We start from the raw sequence: 27,148 nt of genomic DNA, 5'->3' as shown, positions 1-27,148 counted from the left end.
GAGAGACAAAGAAACAATCCCCAAAGGAAAGATAAGGAGGAATGGCCAGAAAGAAAACTAAATAAAATTGAGGCAAGCAATATGTCAGAGAAATAATTCAAAATAATGGTTATAAAGATGCTCAAACATATAGATCAGAAATTCACTAACTGCGTAAGAATCAAGGGGAAATGAAAAATGATATAACTGCACTAAAAAATACAATGGAAGGTTGTAACAATAGACTAGAACAATGGTCACCAACCTTACGGACATCACGGACCACCAGTGGTCCGTGGACCACCAGTTGGCAACTGCTGGACTAGAAGAAGCTGAGGACCATATCAGCGAGCTAGAAGACAAGGTAAGAGAAAAACACCCAATCCAAACAACAATTGGAAAAAAATTAAAAAGTAGGAGAGTTCAAGGGAGCTTAGGGACAACATGAAACAAAGCAACATCTGCTTAATGGCAGTGCCAGAAGGAGTGGAACCTGAGCAAGGAATAGAAAACATATTTGAAGAAATAATGACAGAAAAGAGCACTGACTTAGAAAAAGAAAAACGTCACACAAGCACAAAGAGTCCCAAACAAAATGAACACAAAAAGATCCATGCCAAGACACATCATAATTACAATGACTACTGTTACCAACAAAAAAAGAACCTTAAGAGCTGCAAGAGAGAGACAGAGGGTTACATACAAGGGATCTCCCATTACACTATCAAATGATTTCTCAACAGAAACACATCATGCCAGAAGGGAATGGAATGAAATATACAAAGTAATAAAAAGAAAGGTACAGAACCCAAGAATACTCTATCCAGCAAGGCTATCAATCAAAATTGAAGGTGAACTCAGGACCCTCACAGACAAAAAAAAAAAAAAAAAGGCTAAGGAGTTTATTACCACCAAACCAGCAAGGCAATAAATCCTAAAGGGACTGATGTAAGAAACAGGTATATATAGAGAAGAAGAAACACAGACATAAAGGATAAACATGGCAACAAACAACTACCTATCAATTATAACCTTAAACGTAAATAAATTAAATGCAAAAATAAAAGACAATTGGGTGGCTGAAAGAATAAGAAAACATGACCCATATATATGCTGTCTACCAGAGACCCACCTCAGAACCAGGGACTCACACAGACTGAAAGTGAAGGAATGGAAAACCTTTTTTACAGGCAAATGAAAAAAAAAAAAAAAAGCTGGGGTAGCAATATTTATATCTGACAAAATAGACCTCAAATTGAATATCATAAGCAGAGATAAGGAAGGCCACTTTAATACTAAAGGGCTCAATACAACAAGAGGATATAACTCTGATAAACATATATTCACCCAATACAGAGTCAACCAAATACATAAAAATCTTCTGGAAGAAATCAAGGGAGAGATTGACAGCAATACAATCATAGAAGAGGACTTTAATACCCATTGACATCACTGGATAAATCTTCTAGAAAAATCATCAGCAAAGAAATGTCAATGCTAAATGACTCACAAGATCAGATGGAATTAATTAACATCATCAGAACATTTCACCCCAAAGCTAAGGAACATATATTCTTCTCAAGTGCACATGGGACATTTTCAAAGATAGACTACATATTAGAATAAGGCTTAAGTTTCTACAATTTCAAGAAGATTGAAATCATAACAAGCACCTTCTCGGATCACAATGACACAAATTTAGAAATAAACTACAATAATAACAATAAAAAACAATCTAATACTTGGAAACTAAATAGCATGACATTAAATAATGACTGGGTTACAAAAGAGATCAAAGAAGAAATTAAAAAGTTTTGGGAAAATTTACAATAAAAATACAACAATCCAATATGTATGGGACACAGTGAAAGCAATCCTGAGAAGAAAGTTTATAGCACTGTGAGCCTACCTCATAAATCAAGAAAAACAGTTAATAAGTTATCTAACCCTACAGTATAAAAAATTAAAGAGAACAACAAGAAAATCTGAGAGTAAGTAGAAGGAAGGAAATAATAAAGATCAGAGTAGAAATAAATTAAAAAGTGTGTGTGTGTGAGAGAGAGAGAGGAACTTCTAGCCAGGCTCACCAAGAAGCAAAGAGAGAGGATGCGAATGAACACTATCAGAAATGAAAGAGGTGAATTACCAACCAATCCCACAGAAATACAAAGGGTTGTAACAAAAAATACTATGAATAACACTATTCCAACAAACTGGACAACCTAGATGAAATGGACATATTCCTAAAAAAAAATACAACGTTCCAAAACTCAATGAGGAAGTATCAGAAAACCTGAATAGGCCAATAAATAATGATGAAATTGGGACCAAAAAAATGGTGACGGAATAGACAGATGTGTCCCGAACCTTGTCCCGGAGCAGAAAGAAAGAACAGCTGAGGGTCGCACGGGGAGTGTTTGTTGGCTAGTTAAGGGACAGCTATACTCCAGGAGAAGGAAGGGGACTGCTGGATGGGGTTTCCCTGATTGGGCAGCCCCCATTACTGCTAGGTTCCCTCCCAGAGCCACCGGCTTGGAAGTGGAGACCACACCATCTTGAAGGGGAAAGTGGATGTTATTGGAAGCCTGAAAATCTACAACTGCGGCATCCCCCGAACAGCTGCGAACCCCAGACAACTGGTCCCCAACTGATGCAAACACATGGATTCAGAGGAGCTCTACACTCCACCTTGGAAAGGTCATATTTTGCCTGGGATAAGGTGAAGTCTCTGGTCCCGGAGGGAGAGAGAAATGTGTGCATTGAGGGAGCTGGAAGACCAGGGGAAGTCTACACCTAGAAAAATCCGTGGCTGTTGGGGCTGGCGTGATCCATGAATGTGGAAGGGGGTTCTCAGAGCTGCTAACAGAAGGGATCTCTAAAAAGCAACCCATTTTGATCTGACGCAAAAGGACAGCCTAAAAATTTTAAAAGTGTGCCGGCTGCTGAGATCCAAGGGGAAAAAGGGGACTGTGCAGACTTGCGCACAGCCCCGTTGTTCGCACACTTGGGATTTTTCCTCTTCAAATCCTTGCTTCTGATTACTAAGCCCAATACATAGGATCACCCAATGGGGACACCCTGGGGGACTGCAGGGGAAAGTTGTTTATCTGGAACCTGGGGATTGGAGCGGAGAGTGACCATCGGAGAGCCAGCTCTGGGGCAGCCATCGCCCACAAGCCGGTATTGAGTGCCACAGGGAAAGCAGGTTCTAAGTACAGGCTAGAGAGGACCTATAGACCTAGAAGTCAATCCAGGAACACTTCCCCCCAGGGGCTGAATCAAAAATTGACTCTTTTATAATCACAAATAAAGGAATACAAGAAATTAAGACACTGACTGCTTAAAAATCAGGACTGGCTTACAACACTGAGGAGCAGTGGAATTCAGGGAACTGCAATACTGTCCTGACAAGGAAACAGGCATGCCAAACAGAACAGTGGGGGGGGGGGGGGTGAATGACCTTCACTACTGCACATTTCTTTTTATTTTTTTTTCCATCTTTTACTTAAGAAACTATTTTTTTCTTTTTTCCTAACTTGATTTTACCTTTTTAATTATTATATTTTCATTTTCAATCAGTATTATTACTACTAATATTTTACTTTTTTTAAAAAAAAGTGTCATTTTATTTTCTCTTTATTTTATTTTGGGATTAGTGTTCTACATTCTATTTTCATCTTTCCTTTAGCATCATTTAACTCTACTCAACTCTACTTTTATGCCATCACTCTCTTCCTAACATTTCCACTTTTGGTGTACTGTTTCTCTTACCCTTTTCCTACTTTAGATTTTCCCTATTCTTTCATTTTACCCCTTGTTAAAATTTCACCCTACCTATATATCTAATATCCAACCCCCTGCTCCAAGTCCATACACACCTCCTCTTTTCTGTCTTAACTATCCAAAAAATCAAATTTCTCTGTACTTTTGTTGTTGTTGGCTTGAATGTTTACTATATCGATTTTTATGCATTTTTGTGACATTCTTTTGCTTATTCTTTTTTTTTTGTTTTGTTTTGTATTTTTATTTGCTTTGTTTTTGTTTGTTTTTTTTTATTCTGTTTTCCCTTGCCTCACTTGATATTAGTTGTTGTTTGGAGTTTGTATTCATCTCCAGGTACTTGTTACTGGCATTTGCCTGGATTAGTTGACGTGCTATTGGAGTTTTCTCCCCATATATATAATTTGTTCCCCTTTTCTTTCTTATTCGCTTTGTTTTCTCTCTTACTTTTTTTTTTCCTTTTCCCAATTTCATTTTGGCACTCCTTTTTATTCCTCTCTTCTTTCTCTTCTATAACCTATTTGCCTTTCACCTTTATTGGAGGTTATTAATATCGTGAATATATTTTTGTTCTGTGCCTTGTGCATTGTACCTGGTTGTGTTGTATTTTGTGCCTTTAAATCAACGCAGGATAGAGAGAATTACATAACCAGACATCCGGAGAAGAGAGACAATGGGGAGAAAAATAAACAGCCCACATATGAAAGAAATGCAGACATCACCAGAAAAGGAAGTAAACAAAATGGAGGCAAGCAACCTGTCAGAGGAAGAATTCAGAGAAATGGTCATAAGGTTGCTGAAAAAATTGTAAGACAAATTCAACAATATGAGTAAGAAACAAGAGGAAATGAAGAAGAACCAAGAAGAAATGAGAAATGACATCGCTGCTGTAAAGAACTCAATAGAAAGTATCAACATTAGATTAGGAGAAGCAAAGGACTGCATCAGTGAGCTAGAAGACAAGGTGGGGAAAAATACCCAAGTAGAGCAGCTTCTAGAAAAAAATTAAAAAGCAGAAGGAGAGCCTAAGGGAACTTTGAGTCAACACGCAACAAAACAACATCCATATAATAGGGGTGCCATAAGGAGAGGAAACTGAGCAAGGAATAGAAAACATGTTTGAAGAAATAATGACAGAAAACTTCCTTGATATAAGGAAGAAAAAACCCACACAAATCCAAGAAGCTCACAGCGTCCCAAACAAAATGAACACCAAAAGACCAATAGCAAGGCACATTATAATTAAATTGGAAAACACCAAAGACAAAGTAAGAATCTTAAAAGCGGCCAAAGAGAGACAGAAAGTTACATACAAAGATCCCCAATCACACTTCCGACTGATTTCTCAACAGAAACACATCAGGTCAGAAGGGAATGGAATGAAATATACAAAGTCATGCAAAGGAAGGGTCTGAATTCAAGAATACTGTACCCAGCAAGGCTATCAATCAAATTTGAAGGTGAAATCAGGAACTTCACAGACAAAGAAAGACTAAGGGAGTTGATTACCACCAAACCAGCAATGCAAGAAATGCTAAAGGGTCTGCTGTGAAAAAAAGAAATAGGAAGCAAAGAATGTACACAGGGGTAAAGAATAAAAAAGGCAACAAATAAGTAACTATCAATAATAACTTTAAATGTAAATGGATTAAATGCCTCAATAAAAAGATATAGGGTAACAGATTGGATAAGAAAGCAAGATCCATATATCAGCTGTCTACAAGAAACCCACCTCAGAAAAAAAGACACACACAGACTGAGAGTGAAGGGATGGAAAAAGATTTTCCAGGCTAATGGAAATGAAAAAAAAGCTGGGGTAGCAATTATAATATCTGACAAATTAGATCTCAAAGTGAAGGACATAACAAGAGATAAGGAAGGCCACTTCATAATTCTAAAGGGGGAAATCCAACAAGAAGAAATAACTCTGGTAAACATATACACACCCAATACAGGAGCACCCATATACATAAAAAAACTCCTAGAGGATATCAAGGGAGAGATTAATAGCAATACAATCATAGTAGGAGACTTTAATACCCCACTATCGCAATTGGACAAATCCTCTAAACAAAACATTAGCAAAGAAACATCAATCCTAAATGACTCACTAGACCAGATGGAATTGACATCTACAGAATATTTCACCCCATAGCCACAGAATATACATTCTTCTCAAGTGCACATGGGTCATTTTCAAAGATAGACCATATGCTGGGTCACAGGCAAAGTTTCTTCAAATTCAAGAAGATAGAAATTATATCAAGAATCTTCTCAGATCACAGTGGCATAAAACTGGAAATCAACTACAATAAAAACAATCCAAAAAAAAATCAAACACATGGAGACTAAACAGCATGCTATTAAATAAGGACTGGGTCACCAGAGAGATCAAGAAAGAAATAAAAAACATCATGGCAACAAATGACAATGAAAACAAAACAATCCATAATCTATCGGACAAAACGAAAACAGTCTTGAGAAGGAAGTTCATAGCTCTACAAGCCTATTGCAAAAAACAAGAAACAATGGTAATAAATTACCTAAACCTACAAAACAAAGAGTTAGAAAGAGAGCAACAAGAAAAGCACAGTGTAAGGAGAAGGAAGGAAATTATAAGATCTGAGCGAAGATAAATGACATAGAGACCAAAGAAACAATACAAAAGATCAACAAAACCAGAAACTGGTTCTTTCAAAGGATAAACAAGATTGATGACACTCTAGCCAGCCTCACCAAGAAGCAAAGAGAGAGGACTCAAATAAACAAAATCAGAAATGAAAGAGGTGAAATAACAACAGACCCCACCAAAATACAAAGGATTGTTAAAACATACTATGAACAACACTATTCCAACAAACTGGACGACCTGGAGGAAATGGACATATTCTTAGAAAAATATAACCTTCCAAAACTCAATCAGGAAGAATCTAAATATCTCAATAGGCCAATAACTATGGAAGAAATTGAAGAAGTCATCAAAAAGCTTCCAGCAAACAAAAGCCCAGGGCCAGAAAGCTTCATAGGAGAGGTTTATGAAACATTCAAGGAAGAATTAAAACCTATCCTCCTCAAACTAATCCAAAAAATTTAAGAGGAAGGAACACTTCCAAGCTCCTCCTATGAAGCCAGCATCACCTTAATACGAAAAACAGAAAAAGACAACACAGTGAAAGAGAATTACCGGTCAATATCCCTCATGAGCATAGATGCCAAAATCCTCAACAAAATTCTAGCAAATAGGGTCCAGCAGTACACCGGAAAGATCATACACCATGACCAAGTAGGATTTATCCCAGGAATGCAAGGATGGTACAATATCCGCAAATCAATAAACGTGATACATCACATAAACAAATTGAGAGATAAAAATCACATAGTCATATCAATTGATGCAGAAAAAGCATTTGACAAAATCCAACACCCTTTCTTGATAAAAACTCTAAACAAGGTGGGAATAGAAGGGTCATACCTCAACATAATAAAAGCTATATATGATAAACCCACAGTTAACATCATACTTAATGGGCAAAAACTAAAACCATTTCCCCTAAGAATAGGAAAAAAAAAAGGGATGCCTACTCTCACCACTCCTGTTTGACATAGTACTGGAAGTTTTACCTATTGCAATTAGACAAGAAGAAGAAATAAAAGGTATCCAAATGGGAAAAGAAGAAGTAAAACTGTCCTTATTTGCAGATGAGATTATATTGTACATAAAAAACCTTAAATACTCCATCAAAAAACTAATAGACTTAATAAATGAATTCGGCAATGTAGCAGGATACAATATTAAAGCCAAGAAATCTATGGCCTTTCTATACACCAATAGTGAACTTAACAGAAAGAGAGACTAAAAAGGCAATCCCATTTACCATCGCACCCCAAAAATTAAGATACCTAGGAATGAACTTAACTAAGGAGGTAAAAGACTTATAAAGAAAAACTACAGGACACTGAAAAAATAGAAAGAGGAAGATGTAAACAGATGGAATAACATACCATATTCATGGAATGGTAGAATCAACATCATTAAAATGTCAATACTACCCAAAGTAATATATAGTTTCAATGCCCTTGCCATTAAAATACCAACAGCATGTTTCACAGACCTAGAAAGAACTCTCCAAATATTCATCTGGAATATAAAAAAAAGGCCCTGAATAACCACAGAAATCCTGAGAAAGAAGAATCAAGTAGGTGGGATCTCAATACCAGATTCCAAGTTGTATTATAAAGCCACTGTTCGCAAAACAGCCTGGTACTGGCACAAGAACCGACATATACACCAATGGAATAGAATAGAGAATCCATATATCGACCCAAACCACTATGCTCAATTTATATTCGACAAAGGAGGCATGAACGTACAATGGATTCAAGACGGTCTCTTCAACAAATTGTATTTGGAAAATTGGACAGATACATGCAAAAAATGAAACTAGACCACCAACTTACACCATACACAAAAATAAACTCAAAATGGTACAGCACTTTAACATAAGACGGGAAATTATAAAAATACTAGAGGAATCCAAGGCAGCAAAATCTCAGACATATGCCAAAAGAACTTCTTTACTGATACTGCTCCTAGGGCAATGGAAGCTAAAGAGAAAATAAACAAATGGGCTACATAAAAATAAAAAACTTTTTCACAGGAAAAGAAACCATCAACAAAACAACAAGAACTCCCACTGCATGGGAGAACATATTTCCAAATGTTATCACTGATAAAGGTTTAATCTCGAACATCTAAGGCAACTTATACAACTTAATAAAAGGAAGATAAATGATACAATAAAAAAATGGGCAATGGACCTAAATAGAATCTTTTCAAAAGAAGACAGAAGGAAGGCCAAGAGACACATGAAAACAAGTTCAAAGTCACTAATTATCCGAGAGATGCAAATCAAAACGACAATGGGGTACCATCTCACACCTGTCAGAATGGCTATCATCAACAAATCAACAAACGACAAGTGTTGGCGAGGATGCGGAGAAAAAGGAACCCTCGTGCACTGCTGGTGGGAATGCAGACTGGTGCAGCCACTGTGGAGAACAGTATGGAGTTTCCTCAAAAAACGAAAAATGGAACTCCCATTTGACCCAGTGATCCCACTTCTAGGAATATATCCCAAGAAACTAGAAACACCATTCAGAAAGGATATATGCATCCCAATGTTCATAGCAACATTATTTACAATAGCTAAGATTTGGAAACAGCCTAAGTGCCTGTCAGCAGATGACTGGATCAGAAAACTATGGTACATCTACACAATAGAATACTATGCTGCCATAAAAAAGAAGGAATTCTTACCATTTGCAGCAACCTGGATTGAACTGAATAGCATTATGCTAAGTGAAATAAGCCAGTCAATGACAGAAGAATACCTCATGATCTCACTCATTTGTGGATAATAAAGAACATTATAAACTGATGAACAAAAAGATAGATACAGAGGCAGTAAAGCATCAAACAGACTGTCAAATTACAGTGTGAAGGTTAGGGATGGTGGGGTTGATAAGAGATCAACTGAAGGACTTATATGCATGCATATAAGCCTAACCAATGGACACAAAACACTGGGGGGTGAGGGCATTTATGGGAGTGGGGAGGGCAATGGTAAGATATGTACAGATATAATACCTTAATAAAAAATGGAAAAAAAAATACTGATGAAATTGAAGCAGCAATCAAAAACACTTCCACAAATAAAAGCCCTGAGCCGGATGGCTTTACAGACGGGTTTTACAAAACATTCAGAGAACTAAAACCTACCCTCCTCAGATTATTCCAAAAAATTCAAGATGAAGGCACACTTCCAAGCTCTTTCTATATAGCTACCATTACCCTAATCCAAAAATCAGATAATGACACTATAAAGAATGAGAATTCCAGGCCAATATACCTGATGAACATAGATGCTAAAATCTTCAACAAAATTCTAGGAAATTGGAATTGGCATTACATTAGAAAGATCATACACCATGACCAAATGGGATTTATTCTGGGGATTCAAGGATGGTACAATATCCACAAATCAATAAATGTGATACATCACATAAGCAAAATGAAAGACAAAAACCACACGATCATATCAATTGATGCAGAAAACACATTCGACAAAATATATCACACTTTTTGGTTAAAAAAAAAACCTCTCAGCAAATTCAGAATAAAGAGATTATACCTCAAAATAATAAAAGACTTATATGACAAAACTATAGCCAACATCATACATAATGGGCAAATAGTAAAACCATATCCCCTAAGAACAGAAATAAGACAGGAATGCCCAGTTATACCATTCCTGTTTGACATAATAATGGAAGTGCTAGCCATAGAGTTCAGACAAGAAGAAATAAAAGGCATCCAAATTGGAAAGGAGGATGTAAAACTGTCATTGTTCGCAGATGACATGATACTGTACATAGAAAAATATAAAGACTACATCAAAAACTACTAGATTTAATAAATGAGTGCAGCAATGAAAAAGGATACAAAATTAAACACATAAATCTATGGTCTTTTCATACATCAACAATGAACTCTCAGGAAGAGAAAACAAGAAACAATCCCATTTACCACTGCAACAACAAAAAAATAAGATATTTATGAATAAACTTATCAAATGATGTAAAAGACCTGCACTCAGAAAACTACATCACATTGAAAAAAGAAATTGAAGTCATAGACAAGTGGAAAAATATACCATGTTCGTGAATTGGGATAATTAATATCATTAAAATGCCAATAATACCCAAAGCAATGTATTGATTCAATACAATCCTTATTAAAATAGCAACAGCATACTTCCAAGACCTAGAACAAACTCCAAAAATTCATCAGGAATAAAAAGAGACCCCGACGAGAAAAGATGGCGACCAGCAGGAAGGTAGGGAGAGAGAGAGTGTGAGTGAGGAACCCACAGAGGAGAGTGTAGACATGTGTGGTGTGTGTGTGTTTGTGTATGAGCTAAGGTCAGTTAGATTCTGCAGGTATTCCAAGGGGCTGCCTAACCGGGCAGTCCTAGAAGGTGGAGCCCCATGCACAAAGCGGACACTTCTCAGAGGCTGGTGCAGATGCGGAGACCACGCCATCTTGAGAAACAGAGCTGCCTGAGACTAGCATCCTGGCTTCAGACACAAACCAGGACCCTGCAGCCACTGGGGACAGAGAACTGCTATCACAGCTTCAGACCAACAGACAACAAGAAACCACACTTCACGGCAGCAGATTGCCATGAGTCAAAGAGTCTATCTCCCTCCCTGTAGGCTTGTGGATAGCTCCATAGTAACTGATAGACTCGCCCCTCACCCAAGCTGCAGAGCACACGTGCAGGGACCAGCTCCCCTTCAGGGAATTTAGCGCGCAGGACACAGCTCCCCTTCGGAGAATCTGAGATCTCCACGCACGGAGGCAGCTCCCCTTCAGGAATTTGAGAGAGTGCGAAGCCATAGCTGGTTTGGCTCAGTAGAGAGAGCACACACAGGGTGCAGCTCCATTTCAGGGAATTTGGCACAGCTGCCTGGGATCCCTGACTCACAGCGCATTCACACTAAGAGCCAGTGACTCCAATTGTTGGTGCATGCACCCACAGGGACCCTGATTCTCAACGAGAAACCACACGAGGCAACAGAGACTCTCACACTCGATTCTTGGTGCAGACACAGGGAAATTCTGACTCCTGGCACATGCTAAGGATCTCATTTTCAGCACATACCAACAGTGTGGTGCAGACAGGGCCCCTGATTCTAAATGTGCACATGAGACCATACGGAACACCAGGGACACTGACCCTGGACAAGCCTGGTTCCTACCAACCAACGGCAGCCACACATACTAGTGTCAGAGTACTTCAGTGAAACTTGGGTGGAGCGAAGTCCCCACAGCACATGGCCCAGGTCCACGCAAACTGAAGCTTGAGCTTTCTGGTGATAGTCAGAATGAGGAGATGAAATAATTCACAGAGGAAAGAAAATGAGGAGTCGCCAAGAAAGGAAATTAGTGAAACTGAAGCTTGCAACATGACCGAAAAAGAGTTCAGAGTAATGGTGATGGAATTTATACATCGCATGGATGAGAAAATAAACAACTTATGCAAGATCAGGAAGAAAAGTGATATAGCTACAATCAAAAACACCATGGAAAGTTTCAACAGTAGACTACAAGAAGCAGAGGACCGAATTAGTAAGTGAGAAGATCAGGTACAGAAACAAGCTCAATCTGAACAGCAATTGGATAAAAAAAATTAAAAAGCAGGAGGAAAGCCTAAGGGAGCTTCAGGACAACATGAAACGAAGTAACATGCATATAATAGGGCTGTCAGAAGGACAAGAAGAGCAGCAGGGATTAGAAAATCTATTTGAAGAAATAATGACAGAAAACTTCCCAGATTTGGGAAAGATAAAAGTTACACCAGTACAGAGAGTCCCAAGCAGGATCAACCCCAAAAGACCCACACCAAGACATGTCATAATTTCAATGGCAAATATAAATGATAAAGAGAGAATCTTAAAGGCGGCAAGAGAGAGACAGAGAGTTACCTACAAAGGAAGACCCATCAGATTGTCAAATGATTACTCCACAAAAAAAACAACAAGCTAGAAGAGAATGGAAGGAGATATACAAAGTGTTGCAAAGCAAAGGACTGAATACAAGAATACTATATCCAGCAAGGCTATCAATCAAAATTGAAGGGGAAATCAGGTGCTTTGAAGACAAAAAAAAAGGCTCAGGGAGTTTATCACCACCAAACCAGCAATGCAAGCAATGCTAAAGGGAATACTGTAAAAAGAAGAAATAAACAGGTAAGAAGGAAAACAGACACAAAAATAGATATGATTATAAACAAATACCTTTCAGTAATAACTTTAAATGTAAATGGACTAAATGCTCCAATCAAAAGACAGACGTCAAGTGGCTGAATGGATAAAAAAACATGACCCGTATATATGCTGTCTACAAGACACCCACCATAGAACAAGAGACTCAGACAGATTGAAAGTGAAGGGATGGAAAAATATCTTTCAGGCAAATGGAAATGGGAAAAAAAAGCTGGGGTAGCAATACTTATATCTGTCAAAATAGACCTCAAAGTAAATTCCATAACAAGAGATAAGGAAGGCCACTTCATAATACTAAAGGGAGAAATCCAACAAGGAGAAATGATTCTTGTAAACATATACACACCCACTATAGTAGCACCCAAATACATAAAAAAACTCCTGAAGGATATCAAGGGAGAGATTAATAGCAATACAATCATAGTAGGAGACTTTAATACCCCACTATCACCATTGGACAAATCCTCTAAACAAAAAATCAGCAAAGAAACATCAATCCTAAATGACTCACTAGACCAGATGGAATTAATTGACATCTTCAGAATATTTCACCCCAAAGCCACAGAATATACATTCTTCTCAAGTGCACATGGGTCATTTTCAAAGATAGAGCATATGCTGGGTCACAGGCAAAGTCTCTTCAAATTCAAGAAGATAGAAATTATATCAAGCGTCTTCTCAGATCACAGTGGCATAAAACTGGAAATCAACTACAATAAATACAATCCAAAGAAATCAAACACTTGGAGACTAAACAGCATGCTATTAAACCATGACTGGGTCACCAGAGAGATCAAGGAAGAAATAAAAAACATCATGGCAACAAATGACAATGAAAACACAACAATCCAAAATCTATGGGACACAGCAAAAGCAGTCTTGAGAGGAAAGTTCATAGCTCTAGAAGCCTATTGCAAAAAAACAAGAAACAATGGTAATAAATTACCTAACCCTACAACTCAAAGAGTTAGAGAGAGAGCAACAAGATAAGCCCAGTTTAACCAGAAGGAAGGAAATAACAAAGATCAGAGTGGAGATAAACGACATAGAGACCAAAGAAACAATACAAAAGATCAAAAAAACCAAGACCTGGTTCTCTGAAAGGATAAACAAGATTGATGAACCTCTAGCCAGGCTCACCAAGAAGCAAAGAGAGAAGACCCAAATAAACAAAATCAGAAATGAAAGGGGTGAAATAACAACAGACCATGCTGAGATACAAAAGATTGTTACAAAATACTACGAACAACTCTATTCCAACAAACTGGACAACCTGGAGGAAATGGACATATTCCTAGAAAAATATAACCTTCAAAAAATCAATCAGGAAGAATCTAAACAGCTCAAGAGGCCAATAACTATGGATGAAGTTGAAGCAGTCATCAAAAAGCTTCCGGCAAACAAAAGCCCGGGGCCTGACGGCTTCACAGGAGAGTTTTACCAAACTTTCAAGGAAGAACTAAAACCTATCCTCCTCAGAGTATTCCACATGATCTCACTCATTTATGGATAATAAAGAACATTATAAACTGTTGAACAAAAAGATAGATACAGAGGCAGTAAAGAATCAAACAGTCTGTCAAATACAGCAGGAAGGTTAGGGAGAGGTGGGGAAGATAAGAGATCAATGGAAGGACTTGTATACATGCATATAAGCATAACCAATGGACGCAAAACTCTGGGGGGTGAGGCATATATGAGAGTGGGGTGAGGGAGGGCAATGGTAAGATATGTACACATACAATACCTTAAAAAATGGAAAAAATAATAATAAAAAGAGACCCCAAATTGCTGCAACAACTTGAGAAAGAAGAACAATGTTAGAGGGATCACAGTATCAGATATCAAGCAATACTACAAAGCCACTGTTCTCAAAACTGCCTGGTACTGGCAAAAGAAGAGACATATAGAACAGTGGAGGAGAACAAAGAATCAAAAAATTGACACAAGCCATTAAGCTCAATTAATATTTGAAAAAGAGGCAAGAGCATACCCTGTAGTCAAGACAGTCTCTTCAATAAATGGTGTTGGGAGAATTGGACAAATATTTGCAAAAAATTGAAACTATACCACCAACTTACACCATACACAAGAATAAACTCAAAATGGATAAAGGACTTAAACGTAAGATGTGAAAGCATAAAAATCGTAGAAGAAGCCATAGGTACCAAAATATCAGACATTTGTCGTAGCAATATCTTTACCAATACAGCTCCCAGGGCAGTGGTCGGCAAACTCATTAGTCAACAGAGCCAAATATCAACAGTATGATTGAAATTTCTTTTGAGAGTCATATTTTTTAAACTTAAACTTCTTCTAACGCCACTTCTTCAAAATAGACTCGCCCAGACCGTGGTATTTTGTGGAAAAGCCACACTAAAGGGGCCAAAGAGCCGCATGTGGCTTAAGAGCCGCAGTTTGCTGACCATGGTCCTAGGGCAATGAAAACTAAGGAGAAAATAAACAAATGGGACTACATCAAAATAAAAAGTTTCTGCACAGCAAAGAAACAATAAACAAAACAACAGGAAAGCCCATTGCATGAGAATATATTTTCCAATATTATCTCTGATAAGGGTTTAATCTCCAAAGTTTATAGAGAACTCATATAACTTAACCAAAGAAGATAAACAATCAAATAAAAAAATGGGCAAAACACCTAAATAGACACTTTTCAAAAGAGGACATACAGAAGGCCAAGAGACATGAAAACATGCTCAAAGTCACGGATCATCTGAGAGATGCAAGTCAAAACAACAATGAGGTACCATCTCACACCTGTCAGAATGGCTATCATCAATAAATCAATAAACAAGTGCTGGAGAGGATGTGGAGGAAAAGGAGTCCTCCTTCACTGCTGGTGGGAATGCAGAATGGTGCAGCCTCTGTGGAAAACAGTATGGCTTTTCCTCAAAAAATTAAAAATGGAACTGACATTTGATCCAGTAATCCCACATTTAGGAATATATCCCAAGAAAACAGAAACACCAATCAGAAAGGATATATTGACCCCTATGTTCATAGCAGCACAATTTATAATAGCTGAGATTTGGAAACAAACTAAATACCCATCATCAGATGAGTGGACTGTGGTACATCTACACAATGGAATACTATGCAGCTGCAAAAAAGAAGGTATTCTTAACCATTTGCACCAATATGGATGGAACTGGAGAGCATTATGCTAAGTGAAATAAGCCAGGCAGTTAAAAACAAATACTACATGATCTCACTCATTTTCGGAATATAAAGAACATTATAAACTGATGAACAAAAGTAGATACAGAGGCAAAGAAGCATCGAACAGACTGTCAAACTATATCGGGAAGGCAGGAGCAGATTGGGGGTGGTGGTAAGAGATCAACTGAAGGACTTGTATGCATGCATATAAGCATAACCAATGGACATAAGACACAGTGTGTGTGGGGGGGGGTGGGGGGTGAGGGCATGTGCAGGGCAGTAGGGGAGGCCAGGAGGAGGTCAATGGGGAAAAAAAGGAGACATATGTACTACTATTTGTAATATTTTAAACAATAAAATAAAATTTAAAAAACAAAAACAAAAACAAAAAAAAGAGGAAAACAAAAAATACCAAGAGCATATTTCACAGACATAGAACAAATTCTCTAAAAATTTATATGGAAGAAGAAAAATACCCCAAATAGCTGCAGCAATATTGAGAAAGAATAACAAAGTTGGAGGGATCACTATACCCGATATTAAGCTATATTACAAAGCCACTGTTCTCAAAACAGCCTGGTACTGGCACAAGAGCAGACATATACACCAATGGAACAGAACAGAGAACACATAAATCGACCCAAGCCTTTATGCTCAATCCAAATTTGACAAAGAAGGCCAGAGCAAACAATGGAGTCAAGACAGTCTCTTCAATAAATTGTGCTGGGAAATTTAGTCAGATACATGTAAAAAAATGAAACTAGATCACCAACTAACACCATACATAAAAATAAAGTCAAAATGGATAAAAGACTTAAATCTCAGATGGGAAACCAGGAAAATCTTAGAAAAATCCATAGGCAGCAAAATCTCAGACATCTCTTGAAACAATATGTTTATCGATACATCTCCTAGGACATGTAAACTAAGAAGAAAACAAACAAATGGAACTACATCAAAATAAAGTGCTTCTTCATGGCAAAAGAAACCATCAAATAAATAACAAGAGAGTCACTGCATGGGAAAACATATTTGCTAATGATACATCCGATAAGGGGTTGACCTCTAAAATTTATTGGGAACTCAAACAACTTAACAAAAGGAACATAAACAATACAATTAAAAAATGGACAAAGAACCTAAATACACACTTCTCCAAACTGGACATAAAGAAGGCTAAGAGACATATGAAAACATGTTCAAAGTCACTAATCATCCGAGAGATGCAAATCAAACACAACTATGAAGTACCACTTCACACTTGTCAGAATGGTTATCGTCAACAAGTCAAAAAATGACAAATGTTGGCAAGGTTGTGGAGAAAAGTGAAGCCTGGTACACTGCTGTTAGGAATGTAGACTGGTACAGCCACTGTGGAAAACAGTATGAAGTTTTCTCAAAAAATTAAAAATGAAACTCCCATTTGACTCAGTGGTCCCACTTCTAGGAATATATCCCAAGAAATCTGAAACATCAATCAGGAAGAATATATGCATCCCTATGCTCATAGTAGCGCAATTTACAATAGCTGAGATTTGGGAACAGCCTAATTGCCCATAAGCCGATGAGTGGATTAAAAAACTGTGGTACATGTACAAAATAGAATATTACACCGCTGTAAAAGAGAAAGAACTCTTTCCATTTGCAACAGCATGGATGAACTTGGAGAGCATCATGCTGAGTGAAATAAGCCCGTCAGAGAAAGATAAGTATCACATGATCTCACTCATACGTGGGATATAATGATCAACATAAATCGATGAACAAAAATAGCGCCAGAGACAAGGTAGCACTGAACAGATCATCCAACATCAGAGTGAAGGCAGTGGAGGAGGGGTTAGAGATCAACCAAAGGACTTGTATGCATGCATATTAGCATAACCAAAGTCCACAGACACTGGGTCGGTGTTGGCGGGGACATGCCCTCGAGGGGATGGGAGTGGCTAGGGGTGTCATTTGGGGGAAAAAGAGACATATATAATACTTTTAACAATAAAAAAGAAAAAACGAAGACAAGATGGGAGTGAGAAATTGAGAGGACTATAGTAAATATATAGGAACTGTGATGATGAAAGACTTAGAAGCCCTCTGTGGAGCCCTTACTCCATGCCTTGAAGAGGGGATGAATTGAACAAAAAGACAATATACCTAAGAAAACAGTGATGAACCAAGAGAGAGCCTAGGGTCACTATGGACAACTGAGTGGTTATCTGTACTTTTCTCCATCATAATTCTTGGTAACTTTCAATTTTTGTCCTATAGCCTAAAGACAACTAACAATATGTTCTCCTCTACCTCTTGGTAAGCTTCCTGAAAACAATCATCCTTAATATTCCACTTACCTCAGTGTATTCCTGGAAAGTTGCTCAAAGTATAAACTTTCATGTAATTAATTCACTTTTAGATAGAAAAAAAAAGAACACAGTGCTAACCAATACAATTCATAACACCCTCTTACCTTTTTCTGCTGGGCTCAAAACAGTGACTGTGAAAAGAGAGAAAAAGATAAAAATTATTAATATTTCAAAACATTATTTTTCTAATCCATTTCTCCATAGCATTATTTTTAAGATAGATTGTCAATGGTACTTTAGGAAATCATCAGCCTGCTGAGATAAAGGAAGGTATGAATTACATTTCATTCTTTGCTATCTTCCTTTATCTTAAACTTTGGGTATTTAAAAATTTCTACTCATTCAACAAGTATAGGTATAAACTTGTTTAAAATAAAACAGCAAATGGAAATGCCCCAAAATTAAGAACTTAAAAACGTATAAGTTAGGAGATGATTATTCATTTTCAAAAAGTATTCACTGTAGAACATCTTCAAATACCAAGCATTTCTTGTCTATTTAGAGGTAACATCATATGGAGGTTTCATGCCAGCTCAGAAGTAGAACTATCCGGTTAAGAATCTCAGTCACACTATTTTGTGGCCCTGTGCAAAATCCTTAACTTCTCTAACAGTACCTACCTCACAAGGTTACCTGAAATTTAAATGTGTTAACACATGGAAATGCTGTTCAGCATTATATCTGGCACATGGTAAGTGCTTAATGAATATTAATTACTAGGAGCCCGGTTCACAAACTTCATGCACTGGGGGGGGGGGGTCCCTCAGCCCAGCCTGCCCCCTCTCACAGACTGGGAGCCCGCAGGGGATGTCCTACTGTGGGACGCGACCAGGCTGATCAGGGGAAGACACCAGCCCCATCACCCCGCTGCTCCATTCACTGCCAGCCGCCGCAGCTGCCAAGGTGTTTTCATCAACACGGACTCCAGTCCCTTCACCATGAAAAAATGACAACTTTCTTTAGGCATTTTCAAGATGTGTCTTTCATAGGATATGACATTTCTTTCTCTCTTTTTTTTTTTCCAGAAACACCGATCAGAAAGATATATACTCCCCTATGTTCATAGAATCACTGTTTACAATAGCTAAGATTTGGAAACATCTTAAGTGCCCATCTACAGGTAAGTGGATAAAAAAGTTGTGGTACATTTACATAATGGCATACTAAGTGATGGTAAAAAATTAGGAACTCTTACCATTTGCAACATCATGGATGGACCTGGAGAGTATTATGCTAAATGAAATAAGCCAGCCATAGAAATATAAATATCACATGATGTCACTCATATGTGGAATCTAATGAACAAAATAAACTGATGAAGAAAATAGTTCCAGAGACATAGAACCATGGAACAGACTGATGAATTTCAGAATGAAGGTGGGAGTGGGGGGAGATTGTGGAGAGAGATTAACCAAGGAACTTATATGTATATATAAATAGCCCATGGACACAAACAATAGTGTTGTACAACCTTGGCAGGGGCAGGTGCAGGGAGACAAGCGTCAATGTGGGGAGGAACAACAACAAAAGGGACATCTGTAATACTTTCAACAATAAAGATAAATTTAAAAAATAAAAAAAATAAACTTCTCTTATGAATATAGGTGCAAAATTACTCAATTATTAACAAACTAAATTTAGCAATGTATTAAAAGATTATACATCATGATGAAGTGAGATGAATCCAAGACTGTAAGGGTGATTCAACATATGAAAACCAATCATGTAATATACTACATTAATAGAATGAAGAAAAACCAACATGATGATATCAAATGATGCCAGAAAAGCATTTGATATTATACACACACTTTCATTAAAAATATTAAAAACACCACAAAACACTAGAAATAGGGGAAAAGCTCCACAGCTTGAAAAAGGGAATTTATGGAAAACCCACAGCTACTCAGTGGTGAAAGAATGAAAGCTTTCTCCCTCAGATAAGAAGGCAGGCGAGGGTTGGGGTGGAAAGAGATCAACCAATGAACTTGTATGCATACATGCATAACCCGTGGACACAGATAATGGGGTGGTGTGGACCTGGCGGGTGGTGGGGGGGCGGTGACGGGAGCAGGCTGGAAGTGGTCAATGGGGGATAAAAGGGACATATGTAATATTTTCAACAATAAAGATTTCTAAAATATTTTAAAAGGAAACAAGATCGGGATTAGTGTTTTCACTACTTCTATTCAGTATTGTACTGGATGTTCTATCCAGGACAATTAGGCAAGGGGAAAAAATTCAAATTGGAAAGAAATTAAATTACCTTTATTTTTAGATTATATGATCCTATCTATATATATAAAAGTCTAATATGTTAAGTATCCAACCACCCAACCAGTCGCTATGATGTGCACTAACCATGAGGGGACAGATGCTCAACACAGGAGCTGCCGTGAGGCACCCTGGTCATTTACAGAGCAACAGCACCATGGACCTGGTGCTGACAAACCAACATTTGGCTTTCCCAAAGTGGGACACGGGCCCCGTCACCACCCAGGAGTGACACCCAAACCAAATCATACCCAATGCTGCAGAGACCCCATGGTGCAAAATTCGGCCCCCAGCCTAGCCCAGCCCAGATATGGTGGCTGTGGGCACCAGTTAATGATGTCACGTAGCAACGCCCAACTTCCTCTCCTTAGAGACTAGCCTCCTTGGAGTTTCTTCAGCCCAGGAACATGACTTGCTTTATAGCCAGGTGCAAACATTTTACACTTTAACCAAATGTCTGTGAAGCATTTTCCCATGCCTTATCTCATTTGATCCTCACAGAAGTCCTGGAGTAGGTAGTTAGGAGACTCGGTAGAATCCTATTTTCTTTTCATTAGCTGGAAAATAGAAACTTTTTCTAAGAAAGCTTAGAAACTTGACCTGACTAAAAAGAAGTAAGAAATGGTGGACCTTGTAAATGACTTCAGGTTTTCTCACTGCACAGAATATAGTCAAACACTGCTGCAGTTAAATATTTTACCCTTTTTTCTACCTGCATGATCTATAATAATAATCTGCTTCGTGTTGATATTTACTGCTGTATTGTTGACTATTACCTGAAAGAGAAGTTGGGGTACTTTGCTGGGCTGGAAAAAGTTTAGTTAAATAAGAAAACAGATCTAACTAGCAAGTTCATCTCTATATATAAAATTCTCGCTGGTGCCAATTGCACACGTATGTTTCGATCTGTCATTGTCGATCATGAATTTGGTTGACACTTCTATAATAAAGGGCGAATAGAGATATTAAAATATTTCTTCTAATTAATTTATTTTCAATGTGCATGAATTTGTGCACCTGGCCACTAGTGTGTAAATAATTCTAAAGAATCTACCAAAAAAACAGACCTAATGAACAAATTCATCAAAGTTGCAAAATACAGGATTAGCACCCTATATCAGTTTTATTTCTATGCATAAGCAATTAAGAACAATAAATTAATAATAAATGTGGGGAGAGGGATAAGGGCACATATGTAATACCTGAATCAATAAAGAAAAAAAAGAAATTAAGAATACTATTCCATTTATAATAGCATAAAAAAGAATAAAATACTGAGGAATAAATTTAACCAAATAGACTTAAAATTTTTACACTTAAAATTCCAAAATATTTCTGAAAGTCACTAAAGACCTAAATAAATGAAAAGATATCCTACGTTCATGGGTTGGAAAACTTGATATTGTTAAGATTACAATTCCTCCAAAACTATACACAAATTCAGTGCAATCAAAATTCCATGAGCCATTTTGCAGAAGTAGAAAAGCTGATCCTAAAATTCATACCCGCTATGATGTCCGTAATAAAAATGGAAAACAAGTATTGGTGAGAATATGGAGAAATCAGAACCCTCCTACACTACAGATAGGAATGTCGAATTGTTGCAACCTTTGTGAAAATTATTTTGGAGGTTCCTTAAAAAGTTAAACATACAACACAGCCCAGCAAATTCTACCCCTATCTCTGGTATTAAGTCTAAAGAATTGAAAATAAGTATTCAAACAAATACTTGTACAAATACTTGTTTATAGCAGCACTATTCAAAATAGGCAAAAGGTGGAAACAACTCAAATGTCCATCAACTAATGGATGAATAAAATGTAATATGTACATAAACTGAGATATTAGCCATAAAAATGAAGTATTGTTACATATTTCAATGTGGATGGACCTAAAAAAATTATGCTAATTGAAACAATCCAGATACAAATGGATACATACAGGGTGAGCAAAAGTAGCTTTATAGTTGTGAGTACATGAGTTTATTCTTATATATTATTTACTAGAGGCCCGATGCACAAAATTTGTGCAAGAGTAGGCTTCCTTCCCCCAGCTGCCAGCCCTTGCTTACCTCTGGCACCTGGAACCTGGGCCTTCTTCCAGCTGTGGGCAAGCACCTGGGACCCAGACTTCCTTTGCAGCCCCGGCTTCATCCAGAAGGTCATCCGGAAGGACGTCTGGTCTAATTAGCATATATGCTTTTATTATTATAGATTAGTTATTGCATTAATTTCCATATGGACTACTGTAAGCCTACTTTTGCCCAACCTGTATTGTGTTTTGTCATTTATGTGAAATACCTAGAAGAGGTACATCCATAGTGACAAAACACAGATTAGTGATTGGTAGAGACCAGGAGGAGGAGAAAACAGCAAGTGACTGTTTAATGACAATGAGGTTTACTTTTGGAGTGATGAAATGTTTTGAAATTAGATATAGCTTATGATGTACAACATTGTAAATGTACTAAAGGTCAGTGAATTGAACACTTTAAAAATAGTTGCCTTAGATACATCCCGGGAATCTACAACAACAACACTCAGGGAACAGCTGTGAACCCAGGAACACCAGACCACAAGCAGCGCAAATACATGGACTCGGATGAGCTCTGAAACTTCTCACAGAAAGGTCAGATTTCACCTAGGAAAAGGAGAGAGAGAACTACATAACCAGATAACCGGAGAAGAGAGATAATGGGGAGACAAAGAAACAGCCCACATATGAAAGAAAAGCAGGCATCACCAGAAAAGGAAGTAAACGAAATGGAGGCAAGCAAAGAAAGAAATCAGAGCAATGGTCATAAGGTCCCTGAAAAGAATGGAAGACAAATTCAACAAGATGTGTAAGAAGCAAGAGGAAATGAAGAAGAACCAAGAAGAAATGAATAATGACATCACTGATATAAAGAACGCAATAGACGCCGAAAGCAGTTTGGCTCAGTGGATAGAGCATCAGCCTGCAGACTGAAAGGTCCCAGGTTCGATTCTGGTCAAGGGCATGTACCTTGGTTGTGGGCACAACCCCAGTAGGGGGTGTGCAGGAGGCAGCTGATCGATGTTTCTCACTCATCGATGTTTCTAACTCTCTCCCTCTCCCTTTCTCTCTGTAAAAAATCAATAAAATATATTTTTAAATAAAAAATAAAGAATGCAATAGAAAGCATCAACAGTAGACTAGAAGACGCAGAGAACTGCATCAGTGAACTAGATGACAAGGTAGAAAAAAATACTCAAACAGAGCAACATCTAGAAGAAAAAAAAAACTTAAAAAACATAACGAGAGCCTAAGGGAACTTTGGGACAACAGGAAATAAAACAAAATCCGCATAATTAGGTACCAGAAGGAGAGGAAACTGAGCAAGGAATAGAAAACCTGTTTGAAGAAATAATGACAGAAAACTTCCCTGATATAGGGAAGAAAAAACTCACACAAATCCAAGAAGCTCACAGAGTCCAAAACAAAATGAACCCCAAAAGACTAACATCAAGGCACATTACATTTAAATTGGCAAACACCAACGACAAAGTAAGAATCTTAAAAGCGCCCAGAGAGTGAGAGAAAGTTATCTACAAAGGATCCCCCATCAGACTAGTGACTAATTTCTCAACAAAAACACATCAGGCCAGAAGGGAATGGAATGAAATTTATAAAGTCATGCAAAGCAAGGGTCTCAATCCAAGAATACTGTACCCAGCAAGACTATCAATAAAAATTGAGGTTGAAATCAGGAGCTTCACAGACAAAAAAAAGGTCTAAGGGAGTTTATTGCCACCAAAGTAGCAAAGCAAGAAATGCAAAAGGGTCTGCTGTAAAAAGAAGAAATAGGAAGCGAAGAAGGAACACGGGTGTAAAGAATAAAATTGGACACAAACAAGTACTTACCAATAATAACTTTAAACATAAATGGATTAAATGCCCCAATTAAAACACATAGAGTTGTAGAGTGGATAAGAAAACAAGAACCATATGACTACTGATTACAGGAAACCCACCACAGAAAAAAGGACTCACACAGACTGATGGCGAAGAGATGGAAAAAGGTATTTCAGGCAAATGGAAATGAAAAAAAGGCTGGGGTAACAATACTTATATATGGCAAATTAGATCTCAAAGTGAAGGGCAGAACAAGAGATAAGGAAGACCACTTCATAATACTAAAGGGAGAAATCCAATAAGAAGAAACAACACTGGTAAACATATACACACCCTACATAGGAGGACCCAAATACATAAAAAAAAAAAACTTATGGAGCATATCGAGAGATTGACACCAATAAAGTCATAGTATGGGACTTTAATACCCCACTATCACCATTGGACAAAACCTCTAAACAAAAAATCAGCAAAGAAACAGCAATCCTAAATGACTCACTAGATCAGATGGAATTAATTGACATCTTCAGAACATTTCACCCCAAAGCCACAGAATATACATTCTTCTCAAGTGCACATGTGTTATTTTCAATGATAGACCATATATTGGATCACAGGCAAAGTCTCTTCAAATTCAAGAAGATAGAAACATATAAAGCATCTTCTCAGATCACAATGGCATTAAACTGGAAATCAACTACAATAAAAATGATAAAAAAAATCAAACACCTGGGGACTAAATAGCATACTATTAAACAATGACTGGGTTACCAGAGAGATCAAAGAAAAAAAACAACAACATCATGGCAACAAACAACAATGAAAACACAACAATCCAAAATCTATGGGACACAATGAAAGCAGTCTTAAGAGGGAAGTTCGTAGCTCTACAAGCCTACAGCAAAGTAGAAGAAACAATGGTAATAAATAACCTAACCCTACAACTCAAAGACTTAGAAAGAGAGCAACAAGAAAATCCCAGCATAAGCAGAAGGAAGGAGATAATAAAGATCAGAGCGGAGATAAATGAAATAGAGACCAAAAAAACAATACTTAAGATCAACAAAACCAAGAGCTGGTTCTTTGAAAGAATAAACAAGATTGATGAACCTCTAGCCAGGCTCACCAAGAAGCAAAGAGAGAAGACCCAAATAAAGAAAATCAGAAATGAAAGAGGTGAAATAACAACCGATCCCACAGAAATACAAATGATTATGAAAAAATACTATGAAAAACTCTATGCCAATAAAATGGACAACCTAGAGGAAATGGACATATTCCCAGAAAAATACAAGCTCCCAAAACTCAACAAAGAAGAATCAAAAAACCTGAATACGCCGAATATTACCAAAGAAATTCACATAGCGATTAAAAAAAAATCTTCCAGCAAACAAAAGCCCTGGTACAGATGGCTTTACATGGGAGTTCTACCAAGCATTCAAAGAAGAACTAAAACCTATCCTCCTCAGACTATTCCAAAAAATTCAAGAGGAAAACACATTTCCAAGCTCAATCTATGAAGCCAGCATTACCCTAATACCAAAACCAGATAAAGACACCACAATGAAAGAGAACTACAGGCCAATATCCTTGATGAACAAAGATGCTAAAATCCTCAACAAAATTCTAGCAAATCGGAATGAGCAATACATTAGAAATATCATACACAATGACCAAGTGGGATTTATACCAGGGATGCAAGGATGGTACAATATTCGCAAATCAATAAATGTGATACATCACATAAACAAACTGTAAGACAAAAATCACATAATCATATCAATTGTTGCAGAAAAAGCATCTGACAAAATTCAACACACTTTCTTGATAAAACCTCTCAGCAAAGTGGGAATAGAAGGATCATACCTCAACAAAATAAATGCCTTATATGACAAATCTACAGCCAACATCATACTCAATGGGCAAAAACTAAACCCATTTCCCCTAAGAACAGGAACAAGACAAGGATGCCCACTTCACCACTCCTGTTTGACATAGTATTAAAAATACTAGTTATATTGATCAGGCAAGAAGAAGAAATAAAAGGCAGCCAAATTGGAAAAGAAGTAAATCTGTCCTTATTCACAAATGACATGATCCTACCTAATAATAGAATAATATGCAAATTGACCGTACCTTCGCTATGCCCAAGCTATGCCCACCAGCCAATCAGGGTGAGTATGCAAATTAACCCAATCAAGATGGCGGTTAATTTGTATATCAAGACAGTGTAGAAAGAAGTGAAGCACTGCAGAAGGGAGTGCAGGTGCGGAGAAGCAAGCAGGCAGGGCGGTGGAGAAGGGAGGCAAGCAGGTGGGCCAGTGGAGAAGGGAGGCAAGCAGGTGGGACTGCGGGAGAAGGGAGGAAAGCAGGCGGGGCCGCAGGAGAAGGGAAGCAAGCAGGCGGGGCCGCAGGAGAAGGGAGGCAAGCAGGTGGGGCACGGGAGAAGGGAGGCAAGCAGGCAGGTTGGGCAGAGAAGGGAGGCAAGCAGGAGGGGCTGCAGGAGAAGGGAGGCAAGCAAGCAGGACTGCGGGGGGAGGGAGGAAAGCAGGCGAGCTATGGGAGAAGGGAGGCAAGCAGGTGGGGCCATGGGAGAAGGGAGGCAAGCAGGCGGGGTGGGCGGAGAAAGGAGGCAAGCAGGCGAGGACATGGAAGAAGGGAGGCAAGTAGGCAGGGCCATGGGAGAAGGGAGGCAAGCAGGCGGGGCGGGGAGAAAGGAGGCAAGCAGGCGGGGTGGGCGGAGAAGGGAGGCAAGCAGGCGGGGACATGGGAGAAGGGAGGCAAGCAGGGGGGGGTGGGCAGAGAAGGGAAGCAAGCAGGCAGGGCAGGCAGAGAAGGGAGGCAAGCCGGTGCTGCCTGAC

The 27,148-nt window shown here is 38.1% G+C and overlaps 1 protein-coding gene across 1 annotated transcript in view; it reads right to left on the bottom strand.

Moving 5' to 3' along the window:
• The window catches only part of ZDHHC15 (zinc finger DHHC-type palmitoyltransferase 15), a 257,211-nt gene that overhangs the window by 209,111 nt on the left and 20,952 nt on the right, over nucleotides 1–27,148 (bottom strand). The window contains exon 2 of the mRNA XM_028137195.2: nucleotides 18,245–18,271. Within this exon, the coding sequence (XP_027992996.2) occupies nucleotides 18,245–18,271 (27 nt within the window). The remainder of the gene's footprint in view (nucleotides 1–18,244; nucleotides 18,272–27,148) is intronic.

Source organism: Eptesicus fuscus, chromosome 1 (assembly GCF_027574615.1).
Source record: "Eptesicus fuscus isolate TK198812 chromosome 1, DD_ASM_mEF_20220401, whole genome shotgun sequence".
NCBI classification, from domain to species: domain Eukaryota; kingdom Metazoa; phylum Chordata; class Mammalia; order Chiroptera; family Vespertilionidae; genus Eptesicus; species Eptesicus fuscus.
The sequence above is the reverse complement of the archived record's forward strand: the minus strand, read 5'-3'. Positions and strand labels throughout refer to the sequence as shown.